Source organism: Haliotis asinina, chromosome 12 (genome assembly GCF_037392515.1).
Source record: "Haliotis asinina isolate JCU_RB_2024 chromosome 12, JCU_Hal_asi_v2, whole genome shotgun sequence".
NCBI lineage: Eukaryota > Metazoa > Mollusca > Gastropoda > Lepetellida > Haliotidae > Haliotis > Haliotis asinina.
The window spans coordinates 5,861,306-5,874,338 of record NC_090291.1 but is presented as its reverse complement, the minus strand read 5'-3'; the positions used below and the strand labels follow the sequence as shown (position 1 = coordinate 5,874,338).

The 13,033-nt window shown below is 40.4% G+C and overlaps 1 protein-coding gene across 1 annotated transcript in view; it reads left to right on the top strand.

Annotated features, from left to right (window-relative positions):
* LOC137258694 (uncharacterized) overlaps positions 1–13,033 on the top strand; it is a 38,985-nt gene that overhangs the window by 23,629 nt on the left and 2,323 nt on the right. The window contains exons 2-12 of the mRNA XM_067796387.1: positions 923–1,049; positions 3,455–3,649; positions 3,919–4,037; positions 4,252–4,347; positions 4,766–4,880; positions 5,043–5,152; positions 5,583–5,695; positions 8,493–8,650; positions 11,730–11,852; positions 12,351–12,545; positions 12,811–12,929. Of these exons, the coding sequence (XP_067652488.1) occupies positions 1,022–1,049; positions 3,455–3,649; positions 3,919–4,037; positions 4,252–4,347; positions 4,766–4,880; positions 5,043–5,152; positions 5,583–5,695; positions 8,493–8,650; positions 11,730–11,852; positions 12,351–12,545; positions 12,811–12,929 (1,371 nt within the window). The 5' untranslated portion in view covers positions 923–1,021. The remainder of the gene's footprint in view (positions 1–922; positions 1,050–3,454; positions 3,650–3,918; positions 4,038–4,251; positions 4,348–4,765; positions 4,881–5,042; positions 5,153–5,582; positions 5,696–8,492; positions 8,651–11,729; positions 11,853–12,350; positions 12,546–12,810; positions 12,930–13,033) is intronic.

Sequence of the window (13,033 nt, the reverse complement as noted above, 5' to 3'; positions counted from 1 at the left end):
GAAATGTCTCTCCACCAATCCACGCGTTGACTGTCAGACTGGCAGAGACTTCAGTCTGGCTGTCAGGCTGACCGAGTCTTAAGTGTGTCCGTGCGTTGTCCCCTCTGACAAATAACCATATCACAGAGACAGACTGGACATAATTAACTCACATAGTTGTCGCGTGGTAATGTGTTATTGAAAGTTGGATGGGTGTACAACAGGTCGGTCAATTAAATATGCCTTGTCATTCTCCGTCGATGACATGCACTGCATGCCGGCGTCCTTCCTCTGTTGACAGATCGTGCATGTTAGTAGACTCTAGACTTCAATGTACCCAGTGATATCGATGCTCATACAAACACATTACTTAGTAAGGGAAAAAAACAATCTCTTCTGCAAAATATAATAACAAGGCGTAATGTGATATTTCAAATGAAGACTAAGTACAAACAGAAGCATAGAACTTGATTTATCAACAGATCTGAACAAACAAGAAGAAAACGACTATACATGTTCATGAACATAATGACGCTAGGAAATTATACGACACTGGATATAAGCATATATTTAATCCAATCCACTGCACACAGTAAGTAGTTCAGTCATAGTTATGATGCATATACATATTAAAATGCATTCACAAATATCATAAATCGCCTGTGTGCACACAGGTTAAGTAAAGTACCGAAAGGTTAAGTAAAGTACAGCTTTTCATACGCATTATCCGATACCAACCTATAACCGAAGGGGATATTACACCAATCAACATATGATAATCTAAATCACTAATCCGTTGATTTGATCAACACAACACCCTCCCCATGTAACCCCATCGGATGAGTTGATAGCGTTGCAGTTTATAGATATTATGTATCAATCAACTGTGTTGAAGACGACATGGCCAATCACCTGCCTTGTGATGTTCGTTGTGCTGTTGCAGGCCGGTTGGCTATATATTGCTCCGCCCTGGCTGTCGAGTACAACAATCTCAAGCAGGCAGTCCGTCAGATCAGACACCGATACACGTACACCAGTCATCATGAGTTGGGGATACACCAAAGAGAACGGTAAGTTGCGGAGGATAACAGTTCTTATTAATCTTTAATATTCTTTCCCACGCTTTGCTCTTCAAGTCTGGTCTATTTATGGTAGTATGTTTTATTTCTTTTTCTAGGCAAGGATTTTGTTCGTTGTGCGCTTTCTAACTTTCTTTTAAAACATTTTAAAATAATATTGCAATTAAAGTGCATACATAGTGAATAAGTTTAAATACAGAGTCTGTGTATTAATAGTATATTCTCCATTTTGAGCTCTTAATGCTTATGGATTATTCAAATGGTTTATATAATTTATATGACATATGTTTTACAAATAAATGAAAAAAAATACTCGTTTTATTCTTCTATTCGTACATATGCACTTAGGTATTATATGACATTGTCATTGTACATTGTCATACACAGTTTTTAACTCGAGTTACGCGAGATGCATATATTTTCACAGCGCGATAAACAGGCACGCTGTGCAGTTACTAAGCAACGTCTGGTCCTAAATGAGAAAACAATTAATGTTCGTTTGCTGGAATCTATACATGTTTCTTTGGGCAATTGTGACTGGAGATCACGTACCGAAAATCGTTCACAATCTATATCTATCTTTTGGCAAGCTCTTCTGCGGAACAGGGGAGTCCCCACCATATTCGCAGTGAAGGTTAAACGTATTTGGTCGAGGTTTGCCCTTGAACTAAGTGATCCCAATATTGGGGTCGTTTGTTACTTGAAATACACACTGGGTTCTGTCTCGGGCAACACATGTTCGCGTATGTATGTATGTATGTATGTATGTATGTGTGTGTGTGTGTGTGTGTGTGTGTGTGTGTGTGTGTGTGTGTGTGTGTGTGTGTGTGTGTGTGTGTGTGTGTGTGTGTGTGTGTGGTGGGTAGATAGGTAGGTAGGTAGGTAGGTACATACATACATACACGTACGTACGTACCAGATTCCAGGAACGACTGACTGCAGGAGGGGATGGTTTTGTTCTTGTATGCTATACAATTTGGTTCTCTTTTTAGGTTTAATTATCAGTGCAAAGAAGCATAGTGACTTCATAATATTTTTTGCAAATTTCACAAATGAGATTTTGGTTCTTAATAGACATTGTTCAAAACGTATTTCTAATTATATTTTGCAAATCTGTTGTAAATCCCTATTGCATTGCCAAATGCATGCGTTTGTGAATTCCATCGAGTGAGTGAGTGAGCAAATACACACTTCAATCGATGTGTGTGACGAGAACAATTCATACATTAAACCTAAATAAATGTACTGCAAAGAACAGTAAAACACCAGAGTATAGCCGACTTGGGTCAAAACGAGACGCTCTGGGACGTAAATGTCATCGAAACGACATGTTACAGTACGGGCGACTGTCTTAATGCCACCTCCACCCCTCGTTAGAGGAATGTATCACACGTGACAAGTCCTTACGTAGGTCGGATATGAAGGGCACAGTGATATAAGTAAACCAGTGCAAGTAGGGCTTAGTCTGTGTAGTTGTTTTATTTATGTTTTTTGTCTGGGAGTAGGTACACCATTAAACTCTTGGTACCTTCAGTGCCATGACAGTGGCGCACGCGAACTCTGCATATGACGTACGCAGTTAACAGCGAACGACGTTAATCCTTATGGAAGTACCTCATAAAGTGACATAAAGTGACATAAAGACATTAAGCTTCATATGCGGACCCAGTGTGTGTGTGTTCCCCAACCACCCATTTGTCATGAAAGATTATTAGATGTCCATTGAAACTCTCGTGTAAATGAACTGTGCGCCACCCTCTATCTCAAAAGTGTGCACCCCCTCTCTTTCCCTGAGTTTCAAAAGCGGATAATAATGACGACATAATGCTTCGGTTTATACTTAACAAAGTCGTTTTCCAGGAAAGACCAGCAGAATGTGTATACTATTTGTGTTTTTGTTTATATTGATCTATTGATATGGAATGGTGTTGAAGGACATGTTACATGTTAGAGAGATGCCCGAGGTTGGATCTGGCCCAAACGCACCTTGTTATATAGGATAACGATGGAAATTGAACTGGCAACATGTCCATCCACTGTGTGGGCGCATCCCCTTTCTCTCTGAGCAGCATTTCCGCCTAACCTTTTGACTTCATGGCGCAGAGCCCCCTTCCTGAATATCAAATTACATTGCCACATTGTCTATATAGTGACATGAAGTGAATATATTCAGCAAGAGTTGTTCTTTTGAAAACTAGTTCACGAGGAACATTGATTTGCTGGTAAACAATCACCAATTCCAGAAATATGAACAGTTTAGATAGGTAAGGGGAAGATATCTTCATGAAAGTATATATGCATTTAATGAAACCTATTTAAGGAACCACTTTTTATCTTGACACAACGCCTGCCTCGGACCAACGTCTGATATCATATGATATCCCCCCGTGTTTCAGGACCAAAGACATGGGTCAACAACTTCCCCATCGCCGCTGGTCAGCGGCAGTCTCCGGTGGACATCACCTCCGCCAATGTCCAGTTTGACGAGAAACTGGCGGCCAACCCGCTTTGTGTCAAGTATTACGTAGAACAGAACATGGACTTCGAGAACACTGGGTTCTCCGTCAAGGCCAACATGCGTGAACCGTCCAGTGAGTCTCATTGCAAAAAGGAACATTTTGCTTAATTAACGTGAGCGTTTTACGAGACAGTTCGTCATATCCTAGTGAATCACAGAAGCTTGTTGGACAGATGAACGATTAACACAACCGGATGAATTACTCACCGATCCTAAGCACAATGGCCAGTTTCCACCCAGATGTCTGGACACAACGACATTTATTTTTTTGTCTGTAGAAACTCTTACAGATCTCCACATACATGACACCCCCATGTTTACCACTGTGTACGTGTGTTGCAGCCATCTCCGGGGGTCCCCTTGATAACACATATCAACTCGAACAGTTCCATCTTCACTGGGGGGCGTGTGACGAGAGGGGGTCGGAGCACACCGTCGAGGGCAAGATGTTCCCAGCCGAGGTAATCCAGTTGTAAGACATACCTGTACCATAAATTTCAAGCACTTTGAAATTTCATTATTCAAACGAAAACTGCCATTTTGAGCGTTTATACCATGGCTAACTATACAGTTTTAGTGTTCAATCATCCTTATTTTTGGGATATTCAGATTTGTCTCACATAGATAAGATATCAAGAAACAGTAGCAATGTTCTATATGGATTCACGTTTTCAGCTTCATCTAGTCCACTGGAACCGTGACAAATATTCCAGCTTCGGAGAGGCAGCAGACAAGTCTGATGGTTTGGCAGTGTTTGGCATCTTCCTGGAGGTAATGTGGTTTAATCCTTAGTTTACCTTCCCCATTACATTAAGGCCTTATAAGCAGCAAATATCTCCCATGTCTCGCGTTAATGACACGTGTACCTTCTCTCCGGACTACCCAGGGAAAGAAGCACCTGTAAAACATAACAAATGAGGAATTAACTGGTGGAAACGCAGCAAGTCAATTGTACCTTTTATGAATGCTTATCGCAGTCGTCGGTCGTGCTTGGTGCCACATGATGCCACGGATTGTTGTTATCTCTTTCTACAATCATCTACTGCAACACCTACAATGACGTGTTATCATTTAAAAAGTACAATGTCATTATTCTAGTGTTCTAACATGCTTTTGTTATAGAACGTTTCCGAGACCTTGAGAGACGCCAATGTGACATGGACGCTTATGTATATTTATTTGACCCCAGGTTGGTGCTGAACATGCTGGTTTCAAACCCTTAACCGACCGGTTAGAAGGTGTCAAATTCCGGTCCAAACACGAGCAGGTCAAAGGCCAGTTCAGCCCCAAAAGTTTCCTTCCAGGTGAGTTGTCAAGTCATTCTTTTCTTTGTCTGTGTAGTTACATATGACCAACTGTCAACAAAAAGACACATATGATTCATACAAATGTAAATAGTCTAAATTAACTTAAGATCCCTTACTCTCCTGATACGTCTGATTTTTATGTATATTTCTTCTCCTCAGAATCCATGTCCGAGTACTGGACTTACCCTGGGTCTTTGACCACGCCCCCATGTTACGAGAGTGTCACGTGGATTGTTTTTAAAGAACATATGTTTGTATCTGAGAGCCAGGTAAGCAACATTTCCATGAAATATCAATTTTTAAAGTTTCGTTTGTCCCTTGGTTTGTGTATACGATTGGTAAAATTATTTACACCCAAATAACAATGTCCTAAATGTAACTCTCTCATTAGAACAAATTGTCCGTCATCATCAAAAACCTTGTTTAGAAGGACATTGAAGCATTCCAGATGTCCCCCGTTTGGAACCCTGACCAAATAGACATTCCATTTCATTTCTAAATTTTATACACGTCTGTGAGTTTAGGTTTTCGCTGCACTCAGCAATATTCCAGCTATATAGCGGCGATCTGTAAATAATGGACCAGACAATCCAGTGATCAACAGCATGAACATCGATCTGCGCGATTGGGAACCGATGACATGTATCAAACAAGTTTAGACTGAACTCAAGCCAAATGACACTTTTTATTCGGTTGCAGTTGAAGGCCCTCCGAAGTATGTGTTGTGGGGAGATCGAGGGAGAGTGCATCGTTGACAACTACAGACCACCATGTGAACTAGGTTGCAGGAAGATCCGAGCAGCATTCAAACAGTGACTGTGATACACTGTGGCTTTAACCAAATCTGACTGACAACTTGACATTACATTGACTGTCCCCGTGTGGTGGACGGAATTGCAGAACACTGCCGGAAATATTTGTGAATATCAAACTATAGGAATAGAGTGCCACTGGACCAGATTCACAGAATTACAGGAGCTTACAGGATCTGGATCGTCAAAGAATTAAAGAGCAGACATATGTCTGTTCAGCAAATCTTTGAGCGGAGTTGAACGAATGTTCTTCACTATGCTTAAGTCATTAGTAGCACTGAATGGGAAACAAGCAAGTAATTAATCTTTGATAGGCATTCTAGACGTTGAGTGAAGGAAGAAAAGGGGGACTATGATTTATGGATATACACTGAATAAATGAAGTTGTATATCCATAAATCACAGTCCTCGTTCTTCAAGCAAGTAATTAATTCACGGTTTCATAATGGTACCAATAGTGGTCAACAAAACCGCTATAATATTACAACACTGGGGGTCCCACCATCACTGAGTATGAGTGTTTCTGGAGTGAGTGGATCATAGTATATCAACATTAATGCAATGTCTTTCATCATATCATTGTACGGATGTCGTTAGCGACGGATGTCACAAGAATTTTACTTTTACTATTTGCAATAAATCAGTGCCTAGTAAGTAGTTGTTGATTAAAATATTTGAAATGTTCTTTTTGCTTGTTCATTGTTTCACTGCTATCTTAAATGTGTGTGACACGATGAGTAATTGAATACAACTGAATTGAACTGTCCTTAATCTTGTCACACGCCGTGTGAACTTCATTAGGGCTGGGTAATCCAGAGTATGGATAAGGTATGCCGCGTTGGTGAAACACAAACCAGTCAGTTACACAATACAAACCCAGAGTAACAACAGAGTGATGCCAATGTCCATGGTACTCACACACCACAGTACTGACAAATCCATGATCACAGTATTGGTAAACATATGAAAGCATCACTGAGAAACCAGTGGTGCCAGTATTGCAAACATATGATCTCAGTACCGAGAATGGTTACAATATTGGCAAATATATGATCCCAGTACGGGGAAACCAGTGATCACAGTACTGACAAACACATGATCACAGTACTGATAACACATGATCACATTTCTGACTAGCCTGTCATACAGACCCTGACATTAATATAGCCAAGAAAGCCCATGCAAGTCTAGAATATGTGGCAAGTCTAGATTTCCACAGTATCAGAAACACAAGTCTCTGGACTCCTTTTTGTTATATTTCATTATTATTTATGTGAACATTTTTTGTCTGTAAAATATGTTCACGACTAGATGCTGGTACACACGATCACAATACTGACAAAACAATGGTCTTAAGACCTGACAAACACATTTTGATGGTGCTCAGATCCAGTGTACTCGACATGTAGATCATAAATGGATGGATGTAGTCGGATACAGGCCTGTTGTGCGAACATGCAGCAGCGTGTCTTTGAAATATAATCTCCCGTTGCAGATTATCAATATTCATAAAATTGATAGGGAAATGATTAAAACAGAATATATCTTCGGACTGCAATCAAGGGCTGCTGCAATGTGCAGATTCGGACACCAGATTTTATGTAAAGCACCACTTTATGCCTTCGTGACAGACCGCATGCATGGGCCATGGGAGGCCTCCACTACTAAGTTCGTGCGATCAATGTCAGTGTTCGAGCTATGGGGAATGTTACGATCTGTGCTTGCTTAATTCAAGGACCACCGGGTAGCTTAGTGGTTAAAGCGTCGGCACATCACTCTGAAGATCCGGGTTCAATTGACCACATAGGTACACTGTGTGAAGCACACTTCTGGTGTCCCTCTGCCGTGATTGTGCTAGAATATTGCCCAAAGCGGCGTAAAGCCAACCTGACTCAACTTGAAAGTCTTCATGTTCATATAGCCTGAGCCTACTGGGATGCTTGCAGTGTCTGTCAATATTCTTCATATTACCCCTGTGATTAAAGTGACGAAAGAAACCATATCAACTGACTAGAGTGTATACCACCACTGATCATGGCTATGTGGTTTCTCAATATTGCCCGCACACATCCAAGCACCAAAGAATGATACCTGTTCTTGTTCTTAAACAATCAGAATGTGAATGAATGCGTATAAATATACTACCTTGGGTATGTCATGCGTATATTCTGTGAGAATAATTACCCTGTTGATTGATAGATTGACTTACCTGTTTATATGTTTGTTTCTCTGGTTGGTATGTTGCTAGATAATGATGATTTGGAGATTGCATGAGGGTTTTCCTCCATGACGAGTATTTCGAACACAGCCCGGCAGGCCATTTAGTGTTTGATCGAGAGACAAAATATTATTAGCAAATGATAGGGCAAGCTGTAGGAAGCGTTAGGCTTGCATAAATATTTATGTATGAAACTTAAACTTGGAAAGGTTCAGAGGTTGTAGGTTGATTTTATGTGTTTCAACAGATAAGCTGAACTTTCCACATGTATTTAGGATTTAAGCCAGTTCTGCCGTCTATGTGTGTACGTTCTGAACACATTTTCCTTGTGCTTATATACTTAGTTACTACGTGACGGAGCTCAGGGTGCACTCTATTACAAGGGTAACCCGCGGACATATTTAACTGTTTCACCTGTTTCACCCCGATCGCCGAAGACCTGACCATTCATCACCGGCATTCGACGACACTGGATTATTGATTGCTCTAGTCAGTAAAACATAAATAAATAATTTTAAAATATAAATAAAATACCATGGTCGAGATGTAATGGCTTTGGTAGATCGACACTATACACAGAAGTGTTTTCTTTCTTTTACTTTCTTTCATCATCATCATCATCATCATCATCATCGTCGTCGTCGTCGTCGTCGTCGGCATCATCATCATAATCATCATCATAATCATCATCATTAATTCTCTGAATATCCTCGCCACAGTTGATGTTGAAGTGTACCGTAGCCCGCTAATCTTTTGGCGGGTTTATTCACCACTTGTCACATATATTTCATATCTGCCAGTAAAATTTGAAGACTAAATGAAGTTAATGGTTTTTCACATTATTACAAATATCACCAAAATTGTTTAAATCAACGAAATTAAACAGTGTAAAAAATCAGTGGGAATGTCATATATATCTGTTTTCCCTGCATCGACTTTGTCATAAATGAAATAATTATATCGGATGCACAAGGGACAGATCACTGATACACCCTTTCTTTTCACTCACAAATGTCACCGTACTGCTACAGAGCCACACAGGCTGTATCCCCTATGTCATGTTAACTGTCCCTTTTCATCCGGCGCCATCTAAGCGATGACTCTTTCACCATCAGAATACGCATGGGACGCAACCCAACAAACGTACTTTACTACTATGCTGATACGTATTGGTTATGTTGTGAACATGTGAACATGTATCAGTGTTTCCACAGCTTTACTGAATTAAACTCATTTACAACTAGTGTCTGTCACAGTCGATTAGACGCCAAGTCTTTTAATTTAAGCAGACAATTACTTTATCAAAGGAATACAACGTGTTTGTGCTCCCATCTCAGTCCTTCACACATGATAGTCTCAAGGTGTGTTTGTTCGGATTTAACACAGAACATCGCAGAAAATAAGTCAAGTAATATTTTTGATATGCGGAAATCAAGTGAACGCCCATTACCTGCATCGGAATCTCCAAAGCTGTTCTGGATAAAACAGGTGTCCGTCACAGTCCATCTAACACCGCGACCATTTAAACCAGGTTTAAAATTCTCATCAGGACCACCTAGTTCCATCGTCTAGTGGCTTGGCACCAGATATATCTCTTGTGTCATTTGTCTTGTGTCAGACATGTCAGTGGGTGGGAACTCTTGCATGGCTTCTGACATCAAACGGCACCAGGCTGGTCAGATGCATGTGTAAGATGTTATGTAAGATGGGATTTAATGACGTTATTAATAGGAAGCCACACCATCTGTAGCCAACACTTGGGATTTCAAGGAAAACAACGGTATAAACAGCTACACCGAAACGTCGCATCAGAGAAGTACAGAAGTTGTCACCCATAAATTATTATACTTTTCTATTATCCATGAACGTCTAAAATGTCAATCAAACAGATCAGATGACCTCTGTTTAGTGTAGAACTATGCAAATGACCTCTGTTTAGTGTAGAACTATGCAAATGACCTCTGTTTAGTGTATTACTGTGCAAATGACCACTGTTTAGTGTATAACTATGCAAATGATCACTGTTTAGTGTATAACTATGCAAACGACCACTGTTTAGTGTAGAACTATGCAAATGACCTCTGTTTAGTGTAGAACTATGCAAATGACCTCTGTTTAGTGTAGAACTATGCAAATGATCACTGTTTAGTGTAGAACTATGCAAATGACCTCTGTTTAGTGTAGAACTATGCAAATGACCTCTGTTTAGTGTAGAACTATGCAAATGACCTCTGTTTAGTGTAGAACTATGCAAATGATCACTGTTTAGTGTATAACTATGCAAATGACCACTGTTTAGTGTATAACTATGCAAATGACCACTGTTTAGTGTATAACTATGCAAATGACCTCTGTTTAGTGTATTACTATGCAAACGACCACTGTTTAGTGTATAACTATGCAAATGACCTCTGTTTAGTGTAGAACTATGCAAATGGCCACTGTTTAGTGTAGAACTATTCAAATGACCACTGTTTAGTGTATAACTATGCAAATGACCACTGTTTCAACTGGTGTTTCTGTGAAGACTGCTAATGTCCTCGTCCACTGTACTTGCACAGTCTTGTTGAATACTGATACCTGATATTACTGATACCTTTGTGAGTGGCAGTGGCAGGAACAAATATTCATAAATATTCAAACCATTATGTAAAACATATTGTTTGATTTGCTCGTGTAGAATTCTGACCATCGGGAAGATACAAACCAAATTACCCTACACGTACTGGACTAGGGTGTGTAACGCAATTATCACTGTGCTACACTAAGGGGAGATAGGCACTCGTCATGTTTACACGATAAAATGAATCCTCTCTGATCCCATTGACCTATTGCCACGACGTGACACAGACCGGATTGGACAAAGGTCAGTATTACCCACTGTGTATCGACAGAAGAATCAACTAAACGACGGATATTATACGTGCCTCCTGTTATGTCTTAGATACCACCTTGAAAGATACTGCGTTAGAATCTGTAACTGTAAGCTTCATTAATTTATAAGATCGCAACTCTTCTGCTCATGTGTTGGTTGTGTTCGACATAGGTATTGTCATCCGTAACTTGTGTCATCCGTCAATCTGTAAGAAATGTCTCTCCAACAATCCACGCGTTGACTGTCAGACTGACCGAGACTTCAGTGAGTCCATGCGTTGTCCACTCTGACAGATGACCATATCACAGAGGCAGGCGGAATATAATTAACTCATATCGCTGTCGGGTGATGATATGTTATTGTAAACTGAACTGGTGTACAACTGATTGATTATGAAAATGAAAGAAAAAAGTAGGGTTGATGCATATCAAACAACTGCTATATTAGCCATGTAAATTTATATGATAAAATGACTTCTTTTGCAACTGAAAGATATGACAACTGTTCAATCTGACACACTGACATGCTTTCGTCGGACATAGGTATATAAATCACCCAATAAATCGCAATTCAGGAATCTTTTACTTTTATATTGGCATTATAGGGTAAACCTAACTCACCACACTGACTACTCTAACCCATGAGAGGTATAACTACTGCTTAATGAATATATAAATATCAACATACGAATCGTGTCCGTTATGCAGTTATGCCCCATCACAAGGTGAAATAGTAGTCATATTCTCGATCCGGAGCCAACACTTAAATGTGATAAATCATCTATGGATGAAATCCTCTGTTTAACCTAACTGACCCTGTGTATAGCTTTCACCGGGGGTCGGATTATAACGTTGCAGTTTATAAATGTTATGTATCAGTCAGCTGTGTTGAAGACGACATGACCAATCACCTGCCTTGTGGTTTTCGTTGAGCTGTTGCAGGCCGGTTGGCTATATATTGCTCCGTCCTGGTTGACGAGTACAACAATCTCAAGCAGGCAGTGCGTCAGATCAGACACCGATACACACGAGTCATCATGAGTTGGGGATACACCGAAAAGAACGGTAAGATGCTGAGGAGTCATGAATATACAGACACGAGAAACAGATATAGTTGAAGTAGTAGGCCACTGACTATGACCAGGTGCGACTGCAGTTAGACATGTATCCGGATAAATAAATAACACATGTAACAATAATCCTTCTATGAACATGAAGTTAAAAATCTTTGTAACGTATGGATTTGTGGATTTCGACCTCAAGTACTGTACTGCTCTGTACAGGATAATAAAAGCACAAAGGCCTAACAACTGACTTAGAAATAGTTTAAGTCTTCCTGACCATTATGTGTACGGGTTAGGAAGATATCAACGTTATATCAACAATAGGACAGGAAATACATTCTTGACACATTCAGAATCTCAGAAGCTCGTCCTGGTAAGCAAAGCTCATATAATTTTATCGGGTTCTTTGATACGCGTTTGTTTCGTTGTTTGGTATCTTGTCACGTGGTTTGATATCCGTTTACCCTCGGATATCATGTGATATCCCCCCGTGTTTCAGGACCAAAGACATGGGTCAACAACTTCCCCATCGCCGCTGGTCAGCAGCAGTCTCCGGTGGACATCACCTCCGCCAATGTCCAGTTTGACGAGAAACTGGCGGCCAACCCGCTTCGTGTCAAGTATTACGTAGAACAGAACATGGACTTCGAGAACACTGGGTTCTCCGTCAAGGCCAACATGCGTGAACCGTCCAGTGAGTCTCACTGCAAAGCAATAAACAAAAACACCTTGCTTAGTTAACATGAGAGTGAATGTTGTTTTACGAGACAGTTCGTCATATGATACTGAATCACAGAAGCGTGTAAATGGTTACCTGTTCTGAAGAACAGCTCTGCACATGCATGTCATCCAATGGTTTACCACTGTGTACCTGTGTTACACCTATCTCTGTAGAATCTGCCACAGTTCTACCCACGTACGGCATCTTCATGTTCAGCCATTGTGTGCCTGTGTTGCAGCTATATCTGGGGGTCCATTGGATAACACATACCAACTTGAACAGTTTCATCTTCACTGGGGGGCATGTGACGAGAGGGGGTCGGAGCATACTGTCGAGGGCAAGATGTTCCCAGCCGAGGTACGCCAATTGTCAAATTATATCCGTCTATTTCAGCGTGACCAAAAGCAATGTGCAGTCGTCGTATGTATATGAATACTTTGAAATGTGTCCTGAAGTAGTGG